Source organism: Zootoca vivipara, chromosome 1, assembly GCF_965207765.1.
Source record: "Zootoca vivipara chromosome 1, rZooViv2.hap1.1, whole genome shotgun sequence".
Classification (NCBI taxonomy): domain Eukaryota; kingdom Metazoa; phylum Chordata; class Lepidosauria; order Squamata; family Lacertidae; genus Zootoca; species Zootoca vivipara.
In genome coordinates, this window is record NC_142582.1 from 51,310,927 (window position 1) to 51,333,020 (window position 22,094).

General features: G+C 43.4%; 1 protein-coding gene across 1 annotated transcript in view; it reads left to right on the forward strand.

Annotated features, from left to right (window-relative positions):
* The first annotated feature begins 2,504 nt into the window (after window positions 1-2,504).
* The window catches only part of SLC4A3 (solute carrier family 4 member 3), a 45,967-nt gene continuing 26,377 nt past the window's right edge, over window positions 2,505-22,094 (forward strand). The window contains exons 1-6 of the mRNA XM_035126521.3: window positions 2,505-2,715; window positions 7,489-7,641; window positions 10,868-11,024; window positions 18,942-19,264; window positions 20,138-20,292; window positions 21,128-21,333. Of these exons, the coding sequence (XP_034982412.3) occupies window positions 7,588-7,641; window positions 10,868-11,024; window positions 18,942-19,264; window positions 20,138-20,292; window positions 21,128-21,333 (895 nt within the window). The 5' untranslated portion in view covers window positions 2,505-2,715; window positions 7,489-7,587. The remainder of the gene's footprint in view (window positions 2,716-7,488; window positions 7,642-10,867; window positions 11,025-18,941; window positions 19,265-20,137; window positions 20,293-21,127; window positions 21,334-22,094) is intronic.

Sequence of the window (22,094 nt, forward strand, 5' to 3'; positions counted from 1 at the left end):
CCAGTTTCCAGAGAAGTTTTACTGAAAATTTCTTCTGTCTTTTGTTTCTGACAATCTGTGCGGAGTAGCCAGGATAGCGCCAGCACAATAGATGTGGGAGATAATACAAAAACATCCCATCCAGAAACTTAGCTGTGACTAAGGACTCATCCACACTAACTGCTCAGACCCATGTTTTCTAGGCACAGCACAAGCAGAAGTGTGGATGAGCCCTCAGCTATGTTTCTTGATAAAAATCCTTCCATTGCTCATTTGGGAATAACTCGCTGCAAAGTACAAATGTTCGGTGGAACTAAGAGTTTTAGGTACTGTAGTCACCTGCAACTCACTTAAAATTATTTAACCCACTGAGGTCAGTTAGATGACTTAACTGCTCCTACTCCATTCTAAGTACAGTTGTTTGTGAATTGTTCCAATAAGTGTGTATGTATGTATGTATGTATGTATGTATGTATAAATAAACAAATGAATAAATAAATGACCAGCTTTGGGTGTGGGAACTCCTGCTTGGTCCATAGAGCATTCAGAATATTTAACACACAAGCAAAAATTATTAATTGAACAGATCTCTCTCCTCTCTGGGAGATAAATTCTCAGTTTTCATGTCAAAGCTTTCCCTTATGAAAAAATTATAATAGGGCACCAACAGTTGCTCCTGTCATTCATGTTAACACACTTTTGAGAAAATAGTTGAAGGTCAAATAATCAGGTCTAATTTGGGTGGGAGCAGAACTACTTTTTGTGTCCTATATTATAGCGCAGGGACAAGGAATACTTTTGATGTATGGTTTATTGAGTTGACAAGATTAGCAAGCAGCTGATTGTGCATAGATCTTAAACAAACAAAAAATCATAGCATGCACCTGTGAATATATGATCTGTGTAGTGTCTCTTTATAAATAATACACTTTTAACATGGCTTCAGGTATGGCTGCTTTAAATTTTTACACACACACACACACACAGAGAGAGAGAGAATTTCCTGTCAATATATTTTTGTTCACACAACATGTGTGATAATTTATTTATTTGTTTGCTTGGTTATTCATGGGGCACCTCTCAGCTAAAGCACCCAAGGTAACTTAAAACTGGCACAAAAATTTGCACAGGAATGAAAATAGTTGAAATTTGTATAGCATTTGCAAGTATTCAAAGCACTTTTCTTGCATTGTCAGAGTTGGCCCCATCATTAAGGAGAATGAGGCAGCCTGGGTATAATGGCAGGAAATATTTTTTAATTTGTTGTTAATGTGTTATTTATTTTTCAGAGAGTGGTGCTGCTTGTGGGATTTTTTGTCTTAGACCCTATGCACCTTGACTTGGGAGGTGAGGCACATTTGCTGCTGTGCCTCAGGCACCACAAAGTCTGCCCTGCCATGCCGGCACCGCGTGATTTCTGTTCTCATCCTGAAGCAAAGTTCTTAACCCAAGGTACTATTTCTGGGTTAGCGGAGTCTGTAACCTGAAGCGTCTGTAACTCGAGGTACCACTGTAATCTCACAACAACCCTGTAAGGTACATCTGAGAAAGAGTGGCTTGCCTAAGTGAGTTCATAACAGTGCTGAGCATAGCTGCCAAGTTATCCCTTTTTTAAAGGGATTTTCCCTTATGCTGAATAGGCTTCCTCGCGAGAAAAGGGAAAACTTGGCAGCTATGGTGCTGAGATTCAAAGTGGGAGCTCTTTGATGATTTATTTATTATTACCGGTATGCTGCCCCATAACTGAAATTCTCTGGGCAGCGTGCATTTTTAAAAAAGGTTAAGATTCATGATAAACAATTTTTAGAAATACAGCTGCAATATAAAACATGGATTAAGAATTCAGTCTTTACAGTTTAAAAAGCCAAAACCTCAAAACTCATCAAGAAGCCCCAGGAGGGCTGAGTCTCTTAGCCACTGGTATTATTCTCAATTTGGTGTGTGCAATCCTTTGGAATAGCAATGCATCATGCAAGTTGGTATGTAGAGATGACATAGGAGCCAACTCCTTGGGGCTGGTGATGTCCCTTCGGTTCCCCCAATAAAATATTTGAGGGAGCTGGGGTCCCCAAAGTTGAAGGGCATTGCTGTTCAAATGGTGTGTGTGTTCTGCGTCTTGTGATCAATTATGTTGGGCAGGGCTTACCTCTCCCTACCCCAATATTTTATTTGTTGGCACCTCTGAGAGATGGAAGATTGTGTGCAGGCATCAAATCAAGTGGCTTTGCCCCAGTGCCATGCTCCTTGGGTGTGGAGGTGCCAGTGAGGCTGTCATAGCAAGGGAGGTGACTTGGCGTCCCTCCTTCCTTCCCACCATCCTGTGACTCTCCAGAATAGCCACGCGGCTCAGCTGCCTGCTGCCTGCTTCGGCGAAAAGCAGGGAGTGACTCATAGCCTGAGCGGCTCGCCACACAGAATTTTAAATAAGGGAGCCAGAGCAGCCAATGTGCAGCTCGTCTCCAAGCAGAGCCAGTAACAGCGGATGGCTGCCTGCAGGAGGAGCAGGAAGCTGCTGCTGCTGCTGCACTGAAGAGGAGGAGGCAGAGGTGGTGGTGGAGAAGAGGAGGTGTCTCAAACAGCCGCCCTACCTGAGCCACTAGCAGGGAAATGGACACATGTTGAGTGATCTCCAGCAGCAGCAGCAGGAGGGAGGGCAAGAAGAGGCCAGTCACAGCAGCGTGAATTCGGTGGACCCCTGGCTGGAGGCAGGCAGCTCTCCTTCTCATCAGCAGCGAGGTACAGTATAGCCTCTTTCCCCACCCCCACTCCTGCCTTCATTCATCCCATCCTGGTCCAGCATCCTCATGTCCCTGACATTGCCAGGTGCAGGGCAGAGAGAGAGAGTCTTCCGCAGGGAGCAAAGCTGTGGATCTCATAGCAGTACTGTTTTAGATGGGCTTGCCTTCGCCTCTCTTGTGCTTGGCACACAGGTTTGGGGCTTTCTTTCTCCGGAGTGTCAAGTCCTTGCTGCAAAAAAATTAAATAAAAGGAAATAAAGGGGGGTGAGGGCTCCCAGGGCAGCAGAGGAGACGGCAGGGTATGTGCATGCTTTGTGAGTTGTTTGGAGAGCAGAAGAAGGAAAAAGGGGAGGGGGGGCATTTCAGAACAGGCCGTGTATGTGTCTGCATTCTCACCGCCCAGCATGCCCACATTTGGGCATGCCCACAGAAGATGCCAGTGATGCTTGGGAAATCTGGAGCCTCCTGAACATGACAAGTGGCAATGCAAGCCCCCTCCCCCAGTGCAAAATCTAGTGCAATAAATCAGCAATCCTTTGATGAGAGAGAGAGAGAGAAGTAATATGAGCTGAGACTTAGCTCTAGGGAACAGGTCTCAGTTTGGGAAAATTTGAAGCAATGCAGATGAGAGTGCCTCTGAGCATGTGTAGAGTACTTCCCCTCACAAAACTCTATGCTTGTGGGATCAGTTGCCAGGGCTTCCAGGTCAGAGGGTGTGGCTGTCAGTTAGGTGCAAGCTCCAGCACTGCTCACACACATAAATTAACCACCACTGCGATCCCCCCAAAATATGCATATGCCAAAGTAGTCCTGGCATAGACATTCTCATTTGTGTGTCTGTGCTTTTGTACGTGTCATGCCTTCAGTTCAGTCCCATCTACTGCACATTATTATCTCAGTGCATGCTCTATGTCTCCAGTTGCTCATCATATTCAAAGGTTCCTTCCTCCTCAGGCAGGGGTTTGAACTTTGGGCATGCGCTAAGTGAGATTTTGAGCCCTTGTCTCCTGCTCTGTTGCGCAGGGCACTGCATCTTGTCCCTCTCTTGGTCCTCCTTTGGCGCCAACAGCCTATCATTTGGGAGTGACGTGCATCTCTCTAATCAAATCTGTCCTTTTCTTCCTCCTCTTGCTTCTCTTGTTTATTGCCATGGGTCTAACAAGGTTCAGGTATGAGCCATGCCCTGACCACGCTCAGCAGTGTATAAATACATGGCCTCAAAGCCCCCTTAGTCTGAATGTAAAAGTGGGCTCAGCTAGGCAGATAGACAAGGGAGTCCAAGTAAAATGATACTGGCTTGTATGAGAGAAAGATACATTATTGGCAAGGCTATAAAAGGTCGTAAGAATTAAGAGCTGCTTTAATCGGCAGCACCAGTGGCCCATCTGGCCTATTAACATCAGCCTTTAAAGGAAGTGTCCACAGCACATGGCTTTAATAGATTAATGTCCTTGTCAATCACTCCCAGTAAGACTTGCTGACTCTTTAACAGCTGTTTGAGCAGCAGAAATGCAGTAGGAGCAGGACTAGCGTGCAGGTACAGTGGTGGGAGGAGTTCCACTTTCTTCCAGCTTCTGGTAAAGAGAAGACAAAAGTTTCCTTGCCAACGGAGAGCATCATGCAAAAATCTGGTTGACATCACAGCCTCTGTCACTGTTTTCCTTCCTCCCCCACTTCTCTTCTGCTTCCAGCTGTTCCTAGCCATGCAGCTGCCCCTTCCCTGCCTCCTCCACTCTGGGCCGCAGTCCCACGGAATGTCTGTTTTGGGCTTTCCACAGAGCCATGTCCTGCTACTGTTACGGACATATACTTTTCTCAAGTTCCCTCCTCCGCCTTAGCCTCTCGAGCACTCCCAGTCCTAGTATGTAGCCAACAGAATGGAGTGGGCGAGGGCAAATGTCAAATGCAAATGATCCCGTTCTTGCATTGCTGCAGTCTTGAACTGCCACTCTTTTCTCTGAGTATGGTCTTGGCGGGGGAAACCCTTGTGAAGAGGATGGGGTGCATGCTCAGTCTCAATCCCTGGCATTTCCAGTTAAAATCATCAGGTAGCAGATAAAGAGGAAGTCCTCTGTTGCAAACCCTAGGAGAACTACTTGCCAGTCAGCATAAAAAATACTGGGTTAAATGGGACCGATGATCTGTCAAGTATAAGGCAACTTCATATGTCCATCTGTGATAACAGAAACGTAATTACATGGTGTGTGTTCCCTTTTATCCTCACAACCACCATTTGAAGTAGGTTGGGCTAAGAGAGAGGGAAAGTGATTCAGTCACCCAATGAGCTTCATGGTTGGATGGAAAGTCAAACTTAGACGTCCTAGGTCATTGTTGAATACTCAACCCCACAAACTATGTTTCTATTTTGGAGTCAGCCCACTTTCTCAGTCCCTTCTCATGGCATTCTGTACATTTTGAAAGGGGGAATTCTTTCATTTTTACGTTCTAAATAAATATTGTGACTCATGACTATTGAGCCTGCATGGAAAGTAACACTCTACAACCCAGAGGTCCACCAAGCATCCCTTATTCATGGCATCATAGACACATACATTAATGAATGGACGAACCCAAGCTCAGTGTTAGATAGGAGAAGGAAGATGTTTCATATGCAGAAAGTCTCCGGTTCAATTTCTGGCAACTCTGGTTAAAAGCAAAGCAAAACAAAAATAAAATGGTATGCAGGTGTTATAGGCAGATATACTTGGTGCTGCATGTGTATGTAACTTAGCTAGAATCACCTACATGCATAGGAGATCCTAATTCGTTTTTAGACAATACCAGCAGCAGTCTTAACAAGCTGCTTGCTCTGGAGGCACCTCATTTAAGTTTACAAAACTTATTTTGGGACTATTCAGGAGGAAATGTTTGTCAAGATCAGCCCAAGCCAACACAAAATACAATGAGTTGAAAGCTACAGAGGCAAATTAAAGCAAGAAATAAAGTGCATGTTTATAATTGCAATTAGCAAAAGCAGAAGATTCACTATTACAGAGGAGGGTGTTGGTCATCAAAGCTACACAATAGCTATTATCACTCAAGGAGCAGTATTTTGACATTCAGGGACAATTAGATGTTGATGCAACAGCAGGCTCCAGCTCAGTGATTGCAGAGGCATTCCTTGTCTCAGAAATCAATTACTGTCTTAATTATGGTTGGTTTTAGTCAAATTCTTAGCCCAACATTTAACAGAATTTCTGCAAGCCTGCACCAGTATGTTTCTGACACTCTTCTGTGCTGAAATGTTGTTTTCAAGAGAACTGTTTGCAATGCTTTTCCAGGAGCTCTAACTATGTAGGACTAACTGAGGTGTATTTATTGCATGTCATTATTTCCTCAATTTGTACACTAAGAGCAATCCTATACACGTCTGCTCAGAAGTAAGTCCTATTAAGCTCAATGGGACTTACTCCCAGATAAATATGTATAGCAGGGGTGGCCAACTCTGAAGAGACTGCGATCTACTCACAGAGTTAAAAACTGGCAGTGATCTACCCCCCTTTGGGGTGTTCAGGTCAAAGTTGTTAAGCTTTTTTTAGGGAGGAGGAAAGCCTGGTTTTTTTAGGGGTTCAGGTCAAAGTTGTTGAGACTTTTTAGGAAGGAAGAAGCCCCATTTGTTAGGGGTTCAGGTCAGAGTTGTTGAGCTTTTCTGAGGCGGGAAAGCCCTGTTTTGGGGGGGTGAAGGGCTAAAATGTTGAGCATTTTTTAGGGGAGCCAATGTTGTTGAGCTTCTTTGAGGGGAGCCAGTGATCTACCAGTGATCTACCACAGACATCCAGTGATCTACCGGTAGATCACGATCTACCTGTTGGACGTGCCTGGTGTATAGGATTGCAGCCTAGATCCACAAAAGCAGTTTAATGTTACCTGCAATCCTATTGCTTAGAGACTTTTGCAATTCCTGTCCCAGAGGAGAGTTTACCGGTACTTCCTCTCCCAGACAAAACAACCATTTGTATGCTTTAATGTACAGAGACATACACATCTTGAAAGCTGACCAGCACCTAAAACTGAAATGGAGCTCTTTTTAAAAAACCTAGCCAGATGGGAGGGGGGACCCTCTCATGAGTCCTATTTAAATCCAGCCAGGAAGCAATGCTATCCACAGTCTACTTTGTCAAACTATTTTGAAGAGAAGACAGAAAATCCCCAGAGGGCTATTAAGAGACCAAGTCTCTGCTCAGTGAAACCCAGTAGCTACGTAGGGCTTACGCAAACAGAGGGATTACTCAGCTATGCTTCCTTGATTAGCTATAAATTACTGCATTTTAACCCTTGCAATCCTTTTCCTTTGCTTTGCTGTTTATTATTTACAAACATCTGTTGTGTCATCTCAAGCTGTTTGCCTGTGCTCTCAAAGTCCTCTTTCTATCCCCATAAAGAGGCTTTTCCTCCACATAACCCAGTACACAGCACACTCCCCACCCCCATTTCTTTATGAGATTGGTGACTGGAATGGCACATGACTCTCCAGAGGAGGACATCATTAGACTATCATTATTATTATGCCACACGACATTCCTTTTACATCCTGACACTTAGCGGCATGCAATCTGAGCCAAGCAAGTTGTTGAGCTGTCCATAGCAATATCCAGGTCACTTTTCTGAGTGCTTATAATTCATTTAGAACTCAGTGTCTTGCATGAGGTGTCGCATGATTCTGAGCCGTGGCTCTTAACTTTCCATTAGCTCTTATTCATCACAAATATAGCTACACACCCTTGCCATTTCTCTGGTCCAGATGTCCATGTGTTCTATCCTTTCTCCACAGGTTATGCCACGCCTCAGACTTACTGGTTGCCTGCTAATGAAAGAGAAGGGTTGATATTTGCCCAAACATTGCATGACGGTCCATAGATCTTAAACCAAGATGGCTGATGGAAAAAATGCTCCTTTGGGAGGCATCTTCACTACAGTGCAGCAGGTGATTTTGAATATATATATATATATATATATATATATAATAGATTTGCTTTTCAAGCACTGGTACAACGTTTTTGCTGTGGAAAATGAGATTAGTGTACAAATTACTGCAGTTCTTTTGACTGAAGTTCTTTGGCTATGAGCCCTGCTCAGAGTCTTCTCAGTTCACACATTATTGTGGGAAAATCTATACCCTAACTGGTTCACTGGTCTCAAGAAGAAAAAGCATAACAGATTTGCACAGCCAGTGAAAACAAGTCTTATAGCACTTAAGACTAACCAAATTTATTTATATGATTCCATTTATGAATTGCTGCCCATAAATATCTCTAAGCAACTTTACCACAAATACACAGACAATAAAAACAACTTTAAACAATTCCGTTTTCTAAAAACAAAAACAATTTCACATTAAAAATTTTTCAGATCCTATACAGATTGGGATAAATTGTGACAGAGCTCTTTAAATCTTTAAGGTGTCACAAGACTTGCTTTTTCTGCAGCAGGGTTTAATCTTTGAGGTTTGGTATTCCAGAAGTGATAGCTCAAAGCATTTCCCCTCTTTAATGAGTTTTAAAAGACATTGGCTTTGATCCTGAGTTAAGTTAACTCAAGGGAGGTCATGGAATAAAAGTGTCCAGTTCCCTTACTTCTTCCTGAAGTAAACTTCACGTCACAAAAGCCTCTCCAAAGGGTGAAGGCCTGTATGAATAATGTGCAATGGGGGCACAGGAGGTTTCTGGGGAAGGGGAAAACGGACCAAAAGAGGGCAGGCCTCCACCTAATTTTGGGCAATCCCCCCTGATATGTTTTTCAGTGGGTGGGGGTAGCTGCAGGGGCAACAACAGGAAACTTTAATTCCATAGCTTTAAAAAACTTAATTCTCTTGAGATCCAAGCTCTCCTATTTTTAATATATATTTGTGGACTGGGCTTTCCTAGTGATGTTCAAGAGAACAGAAAAAGCCTCTGTCTGTCTACAGATTGGTTGCATAGGATCAACTTTTTCTATATGGATCAGTGATACTAATCAGCCAGTCATTTTGCAATATTATAGAATATATCAGTATAGCACTATTTATGATATGGTGCTTTACAAAGAATGAGAGGGCAATGTGACATAGATTTGTTGCTAATATGACGTAATAACCCATAGCCTTTATCAGGCTAGTGAAAGCTAGTTATCTGATAGGAATCTAGAAATACTGAATGTAAGATTTTGGAGGTGGAGTCACTCATTCTGCAACTATTGTTACAAGGTTGTCCCAGGTGATCAGGTACTCACTATATCACTGGTATTCACTACTGTATATAACAGTGTTTCTCAACCTTTTTTGGGCAAAGGCACACTTGTTTCATGAAAAAAATCACGAGGCACACCACCATTAGAAAATGTTAAAAAAATTAACTCTGTGCCTATATTGACTATATATAAAGTAATTCTCCCACGGCACACCAGGCAACATCTCACGGCACACTAGTGTGCTGCGGAACAGTGGTTGAGAAACACTGGTATATAACGTGGATCAAAAGAACCATGAACCAAATAATTGTGGACTTGAGCAACTGACTTGTGTGATTTTGTGATATTATGAAATATTCATGTCTGTAAGAAATGACCAATCTTTACTTTGTTTTCATTCTCCATGTGAAGTCCTCTGAATAAAGCCATTTAAAAATTATTATTTTTTTACATTTGGAGTGTCTATATCACAATATGTCTGCAACTTTGATTCCCTATATGGAGGGGATCTAGTAATATATTCTCTGCCCTGCACCTTAGACCAGGCTCCTTCAAGATCCACCAGAAATGATGCTTCAAAGTAATCCTTAATGTCTAAAATGATAGGTGCAGGGCTTCAGGCCTTTAAAATCCTTTATCATACTTCCTGCTGTGTAAGCTCAGCTGTGATCACTCCATGTTGAGTGAAATGTGCTTCCTTCACAACCTTGCAGGTACTCTTTAAATGCACCAGGAATTAGTCCTGTAGCTGAAAGCAAATTCCAGGGCTGAGCCCTGTCTCAAATTAAGCCCTTTCCAGGAGCAATGGCAGCACTGTATATATACAGAGGCACAGTAGCACAGATATTGTAGCTTTTCTCGACTGCTTATCTAGGGGTGGGTGTTGGGAGCTGTTCATCGGTTTTACTTCCTATTCTGGTTCAGCAAGGACCTGTCACTGCTGGGCCTACTGTGTTGCCATGGTGACCGAGGAGTCCACAACAGCCTGGCACCAGCATTTCAGGCTAAATTGACAGGAATTCTTTTTCTTTTAACCAGTGTCTGCAGCTGAGGATTGGTAAAGGGTAAAACTGACAGAGTTCATAGCTGCAGGATTGAACTGTGGCGCTTGGAAAAGGCACAGGAAGGACTGAAATGGATCCAGAAAGAAAGGGGAGGTATCCAGAGCTGTACAGTAAAGTGGCCATAACAGATATTCCAAAGTGGAGAGCATGGCATAGGGTCAGAGCCTGTGGTAAAGACTCAGGATAGAAGAAGGCAAGATGGAAGAAAAAGACCAGAGGATTAGATGGGAGGGGAGGGAGACTGGGATTACACAGATGTGCTCTGCAGGCAACCAATAGGAAACATCAGACAACTGTGACATGGGCTAGCCAATATTGGATCTCTAGATCCAAGCCTTTGTCGTGTATTTCCTGTTCTACCTGTCTCCTGAGGTGAATCGCCATTTATTCAATCTCTTTTTGGCTTTGCTCCTCCCGCCCCTCAAATAAAGTGGAGACCAAGGGATCTTCTCCTTTCTGGAATGCAGGAGGGGATGAGAAAGAACTCGACAGTTAAAATATCAGATTGTGAGAGACACTGATCATAGAGGAGTGGAGAGAGAACAAGAGGAGAGAGGATAAAGGATGGTCTTGAACGGATGGATTTGGACACTGTCTGTTGTTCACCTTCTGGATATCTAAAATTGTACAGTGCACACGACAATAAACTTCACAGTCCCAATCTGGGGAAGAAGGCAGACAGGATTAGGAAGGCAAGTTCGATTTAAATGGATATCTGGGTGGACAACCCTACCAAGTATTTTGCTTTCTGTTGTTTTGAGGGCTCTTGTGACCCCATCGTTGTGAAATGTTAATGTGGGTAGTATTGGGGAAGTAGACTGGGAACAGGGAAAAGGGGTTAGCATTTTTCTATGCCTCTCTGTATTAAGAGACTGTTTTCAGGCACTGTGTGATTGATCAGTTCTGTGGATTTCTATGCAGGATGGTGAGGATGCTGAGACGGCCTTTCCTGGCACGGAGGATGAGGAGGATTTGGACAAGACCTTGGCTATCAAACGGTTCGGAGACTTGATCAGCAAGTCTGTGCTAAGAGACCAGGAGAAGCTAGGTCGCAGCTACAGCGAGAGCGACTTTGAATGTACGTATGTCTTATAAACAAACTGGCCACAGCTTACAATCAGAGCACAGACCAAGCACAGCCTTCAGGTAGGAACCATCTTTAATGATATGGAAGGCCTGCTTACAATAGCCTATTTTTGGGTTGCCATATTTCAAAAAGTGAAAATCCGGACACAAGTTGTTGGGCTTTTTTTTTGCAATATCGCGCCCCCCCCCAAAAAATTGCGTTTTGGAGCTTTTTTTAAAAAAATATATCTGGATTTCCCCAGGAATTGTAACCGATTTATGAATGTTCTGCCCGGCTGCTATTTTCGGCAGATGAAACCTGGGTATGTCCGGGAAATTCCGGACGTATGGCAGCCCAGTATGTGTAAAACATTTATGGTCTTTCCATACCATCAAGCTGGGAAGTACTAGAGTTTACCCAATCCAACTAGAACTGAAACAAATGGAAATGATATTTTAAGAAGTGAACTTTAGATTCTGCTTTTCAAAAAGTTATTCTCAACTTTTGCAACATTGTTTGGAGAATTTGGTGAAACAAGTGTGTATATGTCAGTAGTAACATTTCAGTGGCATAACTCAACATTTTCAAACTGAAATCTGATATCTAGGGAGGAAAGGATTCACAAATAAAAGTTTCAATTATTTGACTTCAAAAAATGCCATTAATTCCAAATATAGACAATATATCATATTGATGAGTTACTGTACAAATTATCCATTTGTCTCTCTGACTGGTGGCAATTGATTTTGAGTAGCTAATATCCCCTCATTCTCCCCTTAAGTTTATTGTGAACTTTCACTACAAAACCTTATTGGAGGTTGCTTCATGGAAGCCAAACTGGCTATAGACAAGCAGCTTTTTCTGTTGCTGCCTAGAATTTATCAAAGAAATTAGTCTCACATATTCATCCAGCTATCCCAGATATCAGGCTTCAACCAAATTATTAACTTTGTTTATTTCTGTACTGTTAGGAAAAATAGAGGGGGGCAATGGGAGATGACAAAGTTTCTTTGTGCTTGCAGGTGAGGCATATTTTCCTTGTTCATCTATCCTGAGAGAGAAAGGAAGCAGCAGCATCTTTTTTTTTCTTGTGTAGAGGGTACTGTGAATACACTTATTCACAGTATACGGTAATATTTTTAGAACAAGGAGGCTGACCTGGAAGCACTCTCGCTGGTTTCATTCTGAATGTAACTTTCCATTCCATAGCTGACTTCTTAAGATTTTTTTTTTTGCAAGTTTGAGGTGGAAGTTTGCCAGTGTGATTTGCTACTAGATACATGCAATATCATCAAGAACCCACCCCCCACCCCAAAAGTAGTTTTGTACTTAAAAATATAAGTACCGATAATGAGGCGATCAATCTTATACACATATACAAAAATGTAAAAGGTCCATGTTTGTGTTTCATGACCTTTCTCCAAAACCGCTTGACTGATTGAGTTAAAATTTGGACACAACGTTCCATTGCAATATGTGAGTGTTTCCATAAACTTAGATTACACAGATGTGACACCTGTCACAGGTAAAAACATGGATTTGTTAAAAAATAGCTCCCTCCAGTGGACAGCAAAGGAACAGATGCCATTTCTGTACTGGCGCCACACCCCACCCGCCCCCTCCTCCTCCTACCTCACCACCACCTGCCCCCTACTCCTACTCCTCCTACCTCACCAGGCCGGTCCAGAGCCAGGCTGGGCCCACAGCTCCCCTCCGCCGCCTCCACCGACGGCAGGAGAGACAGGCCTGGTCCTGCCGCCATGCCGGGCCCCAATCCCACATCCACCATCACAGACGCCGCCTCCACAGCCAGGCCGGACCCACAAGTCCCCTCCGTCAACTCCACCGACGGCAGGAGAGACAGGCCCAGTCCCACTGCCAGACCATGCCCCGAAACCACCTCCACCACGGGGGAAATGGGAGACCCTCTCCAACATTACCTACAGGTACCCCCCCTACCCCCTCACCCACCAGGATCCATTGCCCTGATGGATGACCTGTATCAGGAGAGGGGCAGGTGGATTGTGACCTTGTTACCCTTACTTTTTCTCTCAGTGACCTTTGATACAATTGACCATGATATCCTCCTGGATTGACTGAGTGGGGTGGACATTGGAGGCACTGTACTACAGTTGTGCTGTTCCTACCTGTGTGGTTGAGTCCAAAGAGCAACACTGGGGGGTGCACTTCAAGCCCCTGACACTTGTGCTGCGGTGTTCCACATTGTTTCCAATGTTATTTAACATCTATATGAAGCTGCTAGGAAGCTTAGGGCAAAAAAACCCCTAGATAAACTAGTTATCAACTGCAAAGGGGACTTGGAGATTTGTACATTTTGTATGAGAACTACCTTTAATTTATATAACAAAGAATTTTAGTTGATTTGACTATGGTTTTACTGTATATGTAGTGACTGTTGGTGTTTTTGGATGCTGCCATGGCCTTTGGCTAGTGCAATAAAAGTTTATGAAATTTATATGAAGCCGTTGGGAGCAGTCATTTGGAGTTTTGGAGCATGTCGCCATCAGTACCCTGATGACACACAGCTCTTTCTCCATAGTATCTGAAACAGGAGAGGGCATGCAAGCCCTGGTAGACTGGACGATGGTCAATGAAATGCGTTTGAATCCTGGGAAGTTGGAGGCCATGTGGGTGGGTGGTTCCTCCTGTGTGTGTAAGATAAGCCAATGATTTTCATAGTACATATCATTCCTTCCTCATTTCCCACCAATTAAACATTTCTGACCAACATTTATTCTGCTTGCCCCAAAATGCTGGCTTTTGCAATTCATGATTTTCTGTTTCCAAAGACATGCTTGGTTTGTTTACAAGCAAATGACAGCCCTTGCACATGCTAACATGTTTAACTGCATGTGCAGTTTTGGTGCTGATGGGGACTAATTCTATGTTATGTTGCTAAGCTGCACAGAGCATCCTTCAGCTTCATTGCTAAATTCCAAATTAAATGCTGTCAAACTCCATCAGATCTTCGACCTCAGACATGCAGGGGTGCCTGGTAACATCCCCCAAACCAGAGTGCTCTGAGCTGTGAACTCAAAGCATTTCATTTCTATTTTAACACCGCTGTCCTTACCCTCCACAGACTAAATACTATAATATGCTATATTAAGACTCAGCCGCTTTATAGAAGTAGAGAGGAATGTGGTGTAGACAAACCTATTTTAGAATAAATCCTGAGCAAAGCTTTGATATACCTTACCCAAAAGGAATATTTATTTTAGAAGAACACAATGGTCAAATTCTTATTGTTGTTTTTTAAATTGCCCTAGGAGGTCATAATAATTGCCACAGTTCTAGATCCATTTCCAGCATGACTTACTCTCTTGGCCTAGACAGTAAAACACAAGTCTGAGCCTATGTTTGGTAGGCAGTATCTAGGTATAGTAACAGAGGTGTAGGTTAATGCTAAAGCTAAAAGAATATAGCTTAGGACACACCTTTTGTATAAGCCATGGTGTAATTTGGTATGATTGTCATAATCAAATCCATGTCATTCTAGGCCAATTGTATTGCAGTTCCCATGGAGACAGTGCTTGAGCTAATTTCCTTCAGCATCAAAGCTATAATAAACTAGCAAATAAGTAAAGCATTGAAAGGAAAAACATAAAACACAATGAAAAAAAACCACAGGAATATTGATGGAATCTGATCCATCAAGTTATGATCCATCAAGTTATTTGGGGGCTTTGCTTGGCAACATGTAGGAACTTGGGAGCAGCCGCCGAGACCACATAACACCGGTCTTGAAAGACCTACTGTGGCTCCCAGTACGTTTCTGTAAGGGGAAGAGAGTATAGAGAACCTTCCCCCCTCATCAGAAGCAGTTCCTCCCCAAGCAGCAATGGCAGCAAGGACGCTGAGGAAAGCAGTCAGGAAGTGGGGAGAGAGGGCCAGGGTTCTGGCAGCACTGGAGAGCCCCTGCTACACAGGAGGGAGGAAGAGAGAGGGGGGGAAAGGGGGGAGACGGAAAACATGGAGCGTAGACCCTTCCCTCCGGTTCTGGAATTACGCAGGAGAAGGAGGGGAAGGAGGTTTGCTGTCCCAAGACTCTTATGTTGGAGGAAGTCAAGGGGCGGTTCAGTGCCGGATTCTGCATCGGACTGAGCAGACATGTTGTATATACCCAGCTCACTGTAAATAGCCTGCACTAATAAAAACTGCTGAAAGACAAGCATGCGGAGCGTCATTACTCTAGAGTAGTCACAAGAACCTCTGACAGTTTCCGAGCACAATTCAAAGTGTTGGTGCTGACCTTTAAAGCCGTAAGCGGCCTTGGTCCAGTATACCTGAAGGAGCGTCTCCACCCCATCGTTCTGCCTGGACACTGAGGTCCGGCGCCGAGGGCCTTCTGGTGGTTCTCTCACTGCGAGAAGCAAAGCTACAGGGAACCAGGCAGAGGGCCTTCTCGTGGCACCCGCCCTGTGGAATACCCTCCCATCAGAGGTCAGAGAGATAAACAACTACCTGACATTTAGAAAATACCTAAAGGCAGCCCTGTTTATGGAAGTTTTTAATCTGTGATATTTGATGTATTTTAATGTTTGTTGGAAGCCGCCCAGAGTGGCAGAGGAAGCCCAGCCAGATGGGCGGGGTATAAATAATAAATTATTATTATTATTATTATTATTATTATTATTATTATTTATTGTAGATGTTATGGTACTTCTTTTCCATGTATGATGATGGTAGTTTAGGATGTTTTATACATGCTGGATCCTTCAGGTTGTCTTGTCACTTTTTGATGGAGGATATTAGTCAGGAGTATAGCTATGATACATAATATAATTTTTATATGATATCTGCATGTATTGATGAAAATTACAAGTATGCATTTTAACAGTCTTTGAGGAAGTTGTTGTTGTTTGGCTGTAAGAAGTTCAAGCTTCCTACTTGTGGCACACACCGTTGTTTAGACCACATAGCCTGATTAACAAACACTACTAATTCAGATCCAGAGACTATGGCTTACTGACAATAGAAATACTTTATTGTCACTGTACCACTTCTTTACAGTGAGATTAAACAAAAGGGAGACAAAGTGAATGCTAAAAAGGACTGGTAAAATTCAGGGTTGTTTCTTACTTACAGGATTAGACTGATAGACCTGGAAGCAAGATGGCAGCTTTGGATGGTGAACAGAGTTGTATGGTGCACTGTTTGAGGGAAATATCAATACTGTTTCTTGGATTGTTTTACGGACATCTGATGATTTCTTTGTATTTGGGGCTTCTCAGCAGTGCTCATTCATGTGGATGCTTCCACTATCACAGTCATGAACTCTACTGCATTATTTTACAAGGCAGGTCTGACTTTGGACAACTAACTACATCAGGGAGAGTAGTACTCCAGAGAGTACTACTCCACAGCTGAGCCCAGGAACAAGAACAATCAAGATTCTTCTTTCACAAAGCATCTCTTCTTTATAAGCATGGCTTCACTCTGAAGGCAGCCCCCTCATCAGTATCAGACCACGTCTAAGGGGAAAACAACATATTACACATAAATGTGGGCAATGACACAATGGTGTCATTTAAAAGAAAAAGAAAAACAAGTTGTTGTTTTTTAATGAAAAAGAGGCTGCAGATTTGATAGAGTTGATGAGGAGGAGAGGGTATTTTTTAAAATCTTTCCCTCCTGCTGTCTTCCCCTGATTCGTTTATCTTTTTACCCCATGGGGGGAAAAGCAGCTTAATTGGAAAACGGCTAGTGGGAAAGGATTAAGCACCCTTTTCTCACCACTCCTCCAGTCAAATTTGTGACTTCCTGGGGATGGTTTTTCATCAATAATAAAATGATTATGACTTTGTGATTTGTGTGTAAAGTGTAATTTGCCTGGTAGAAAGTTGAGCATCCTAGACAAAACATTAAAGCTAATTCCTATTGCTTCCTTAAAAGATATTCTGGAACTCTTCTGAGCCCTGCAGCCATTTCTCATACATTTTGCTTTGGTTTGATAGGACTACTGTGGCCACGAGCCCTACTTTACAGAGAAGAGTTCTCTATTTGAAGGGCTATCCGGTAAAACTCCAGTTTAAGGATAAATAACTATGGGAATGGAGAGCAGGGGCCTTGAAGTTGCCCATCACCAGTTAACACCTGCTCAGCAGACTGCAAGCATGCAGTTCACCTTGCCCAAGTCTTCCCACTATGGTGAAATCTATTGTACTTCTGTTTAAATGATACCGGTAGCCTCAGGTGTCGCTATGATAGTCATTCTGTGCCCACCCGCAAATAATTTATCTCTACATATAAATCTGTTCCCTCTTCTCTTTTGGGTGATATGTTTCCTCTTTTTTTGACAATGTGTAAGTGGCTACCCTAGATGAAGCAGTGAAATCCGCACACCCAGGACTAGTTGGAGTCCCTGCCTCTTCACTGTGCCAGTAAGCTGTAGTTTCTAGAGTCCATTGACCGGCTGCTGCTACTTACTCAGTGAAGTGAAATTAGTTGTTTTTGTCCCTTTATATAGCATTCATCTGTTGCTTTAGCAAAAGTCTTGCCCTAGGCTGCCACCTACAGCCATGTTGTGGTAAAGCTGATCCTGACTCAATTTTCTTCTTTTTCTTAAAATAGATCCTGGTAATGCTTAATGGTTGAGATAGAGTTACAGAGTTTTGCAAAGTTAGATTGAGGGGAAATACTGAATCCAAGCAGGATCGAGTGGCTTTCTGATAATTGCAGTTTACTGATGTATGCCTGATTTCATTTTCAAATCGCTTTCCATGTTAAAGACTGAGAATGGCTAATCTGTGAGGTCCACTGCTTAAATAGGATATTATATTTGGTGGGAACACACATGCACACACACACTTTACTGAAGAAAACTGGAAATGCTGTATCATGGAGGCAACAGGAACTGAGTTTGGGCTCAGGACAGATAAAATATGCAATTCTGAGATATTTTTGGGGTGCCTTAGGGGTTGTTAGACTTCTCTTAGAAAGGGACGCGGGAGCGCTGTGGTCTAAACCACTGAGCCTCTTGGGCTTGCCAATCGGAAGGTCAGCGGTTTGAATCTGTGTGATGGTGGTGAGCTCCCATTGCTCTGTCCCATCTTCTGCCAACCTTGCAGTTCGAAAGCACACCAGTGTAAGTAGATAAATAGGTACTGCTGTAGTGGGAAGGTAAACAGCTGTTTCCGTGTGCTCTGGCACTCATCACGGTGTCCTGTGCACTAGTAGCGGTTTAGTCATGCTGGCCACATAACCCGGAAAGCTGTCTATGGACAAATGCCAGCATGGGCATAGCCAAGGGGGGCAGCTGTCTTCCCTAGATCAAGTAAAACAATCAAAATAGTTAACGAACTGATGAATCACATTGGTTCTGCCCCCACTAACAAAGGTCCTGCACCCCTAACAAAGTCCTGCCCTCCCTAACAAAAATCCTGTCTACACCCATGAATGCCAGCTCTCTCGGCTTGAAAAATGAGATGAGCGCCGCACCGCATAGTCACCTTTGACTGGACTTAACCGTCCAGGGGTCCTTTACCTTTGCCTTTACCTCTTAGAAAGTTTAAAGCCATATGAAGCTGATGATGTAGTTTCTTTCTTACAGTGACTGAGAAAGAAATGCCTGTGTTGCTGGAGGGGGGCATTGCTCAGTGGTAAAGCACATGCTTTGCATACACTAGGTCCCATATTCAATCCTCAGCATCTCCAGCCAGATCTGCAGAGTCACTGCCAGTCAATATAGATAGTACTGAGCTAGATGGACCAGTGGTCTGACTCAGTATAAAGCAGCTTCCTGAGTTCTTTGCGTGTGTTGCAGTGGGAATCCTAGCAGGGACAAGAAAAGGTTGCTAAAATGGAGTGTAGGTCTTTTCTGTCTTTTCTTCCCCAATCCCCATCCTGCAGGATGATTTCCTGCCCTCTCTTCATGATGCAATCCCTCCCTCTGTTTCTTTCCCACAGTCCATCGCCAGACATCCCACCACATTCATCACCCCCTCTCCACCCACCTGCCTCTCCCCTACAAGAAGAGACTTCCCCACTCTGACAGAAAGAAGAAGAAAAAGAAAAAACCTAGAAAGACCTCTGTACCTCCCTCTGATGTCACCCCCACCATCCAGGAGGTGGAGGAAGAGGAAGAAGAGGAGGAGGAAGAAGAGGAAGCAGAATCTGAAGGGGAGGAGGTTCTAGAGAAGGATGCCTCGGCAGAGTCTGACCTTGAAGCCTCTCCCAAAGGAGAGTCTCATGGCAAACCAAAAGCAGGGCTGGCAGAAGGAAGCATTGAGGTGAGAGATTTCCTGCTCACGCAGCAACAAGGGCCATTGGCTTGGAGATGCATATACAAGAATTAGGTACGGTGGAAACAAGGTTGAAAGATTTCCAGTACCCCCTGTGTTACGATGAGGCAGTGCAGATATTTTGTAGTGCTGGCTGACCCAACCATTAGTCAAAGTGTGGGTGTTACCTCAGGCAGCTGGTTTTTAGCATCATGAAAAGATAGCAAAGTATTAGTTATTTCATGTATTATTGTGTATTTATTTATTTATAGAGGAGGTGGTTTTGACCTTTTCTGTTTCAGACGCCAAAAGAACTTGGCCAGCCTTGACTTGGGTATGTGTGTGTCCCATTTGTTGTTCTGCCATAGGCAGCAAGTTTTTTGGGGCCAGCCCTGATTGTATGTGATTGTGTGCATATGCATTATCTGTTAAAGACTGGTGGAATAATCACATACAGTGGTACCTTGATTTAAGAACAGCTTAGTTTATGAAGAACTTGGATTAAGAACGCGGAAGTAGGTGTTTTGGTTTGTGAACTTTGCCTTGGAATAAGAACATGTTTCGCTTCCCGTTGAGTGTGTTCCATTTGTAAATTGAGTCCCCTGCTGCTATGGGAAAACACGCCTTGGTTTAAGAACACTTTGGTTTAAGAACAGACTTCCAGAATGGATTAAGTTCATAAACCAAGGTACCACTGTAGTATGAAACAGCTGGATAGAATGAAGCATATGGAAATTTTTTGGCGTAGATGGCAGTTTTCCAAATGATAAACACTCACAGCCTTCCTTCTTTTTGTCAGTCTTAGCCAGGGCAATAGGAGTTGCATTTCTCTGGCTTCCTGACTGCTGTGCCAGATAGGCTCTTTGCTTTGCTTCATTACAGTTTATCATTGGGAGTGATGAAGAGGAGGAGGAGGAGAAAGCCTGTGGCAGCCCATGCCCTTTGCCATTTCATGTGGCAGAGGAATGCAGTCACCTCTCTCCACTCCCTTATCTCTCCGATCTGCTGCCAGAGAAGGGACCTATTTCTTCCAAAAGGTAAGCGAGCTCAGGTCTTTACATGGTTTGGGCTTCAGATGGGATGCAGATGTTGTGGGTAGTGAAAGAAAGGTGCTTGTATGTACCCAATTCATGACCAAAATATTATTCTGAAGACCCAAACATAGATGGGACTGGGCTTAATTTGAGTCATATGTAATCCAAGTTTAGTTCTAGAACCTATTTCCAATTTTCAAGTTCAGTCCTGGAATTTGTAAATTGCTAGGTGGCTCTTTCTTTTCATAACTGAGAAACAGGTGTGATGCTTCTGGGCTTGAATAAGGGAGGTATAAGCTCAAATCTCTGCTTTGCCTTGAAGCCTTCTGGGTGACCTTGGCCCATCTCAGATTGTCCTATCACTGAGGGTATGTTGTGAGGATATTATGCAATAACCCCTATGTACAGTGCCCTGAGCTCTTTGAAGAACATGTTACAAATGTGATTGTTAACAATCATCACAACAGGCCCTCATGCACCTGAGATTAGAGGTCAGTTTTCCCAGGCAGAAGACCTGCTTTCCAAGCAAGCTTAAGCAGTGAGCAGCTTTGGTTTTTAGAAGTGCAATTCTTAAAAAGGAACATGAGAGCTACCAGCTCTGATGTAACAAGATACTCCATCAATTGGATGGAGAGGGTTCGTTTGCAGGTTTCATCCTTCCCGCTAGGAAATAGCTTGTTTCTGCTGAGGCAACATTCTCCCTTGCTTCCAGGATTGTTTAGGAGAGATCAAAAGTACGTAGCCAGTCTCATTCCCTGGCTCGTCTCCCTTCTAGGAACAACTTTTCCTATTGTAATGCCTGTGCCAACATTACACCCTCTGTTGCTGGTCTCCACAGTTTCCCTGGATATAAAGATAACAGAGTTTGGGACAAGCGCAAACTTTGGAGTCAGGTGCCAAGTGGGCAACGGGCAAGCTACGACCTGAAGGAGAGGGTGTGTATCGGCAGCATGACCGCCATGGAGAGTGCCACCTACCAGCGAATTCCCACAGATGAAGCTGAGGCTCAGATGCTGGCTTCTGCTGACCTTGATGATATGAAAAGTGAGGTTCTGATTGGGTCCCTGGTGATGGGGGTGGGGGTGATAGTGATGGTGTCTGTCTGCCAATATTCTCTCCTAGTGCAGCACTGAATGAATATGGGAGGCTTATAAATGCATAAATATTGCTATGCTGCATAGAACAATAGCCCTTTGTACTAAAAGTCGGCAATTAGATTGCGCAGTAGCTTTCACAAGAAAGATACAATGAAGGTATATGTACCTTTTGTTTATCCCTCATATATTAAGTACTTAGATGGATACCGCCTCTAAAAGAGGTTGTGTTTTTGGCTATCACAGCATGCTCATTTATATTAATGGCTATTATAATATCTTCTAGCAATTCCTTAGGCTTCCATAGGTTAATTATGCATTGTGTGAAGAACAGGTTCTTTGTTTGTCTTTAAGCCTACTGTTTCTCTGTATTGATCAATAACCACAAGCTTTTGCATTTGCGAAGATTTATGGTCCAATCCTCCACATATTTACTCAGAAATAAGCCTCTGAGTTCAATGGGACTTAAGTAACTCTTAAGCAAATATGCATAGGATTGTAAGCAGAGAATAATTGTTCCTGTTTTCTCTGTCCGCCCCAGTCATGATTCTGCCAACCACTGTTTGTACCTCCTCTGACCACCTTTTTTTATGAAGAGGTAAAAACCTAACTTGTTCCCTAGACCCCAATGGATCCCTCTACTCTCTGAGATCAGCACAAAGAAGTCCTACTTGCACCTACTCTGGTGTCAAATTGTTTACCCAAGCCACA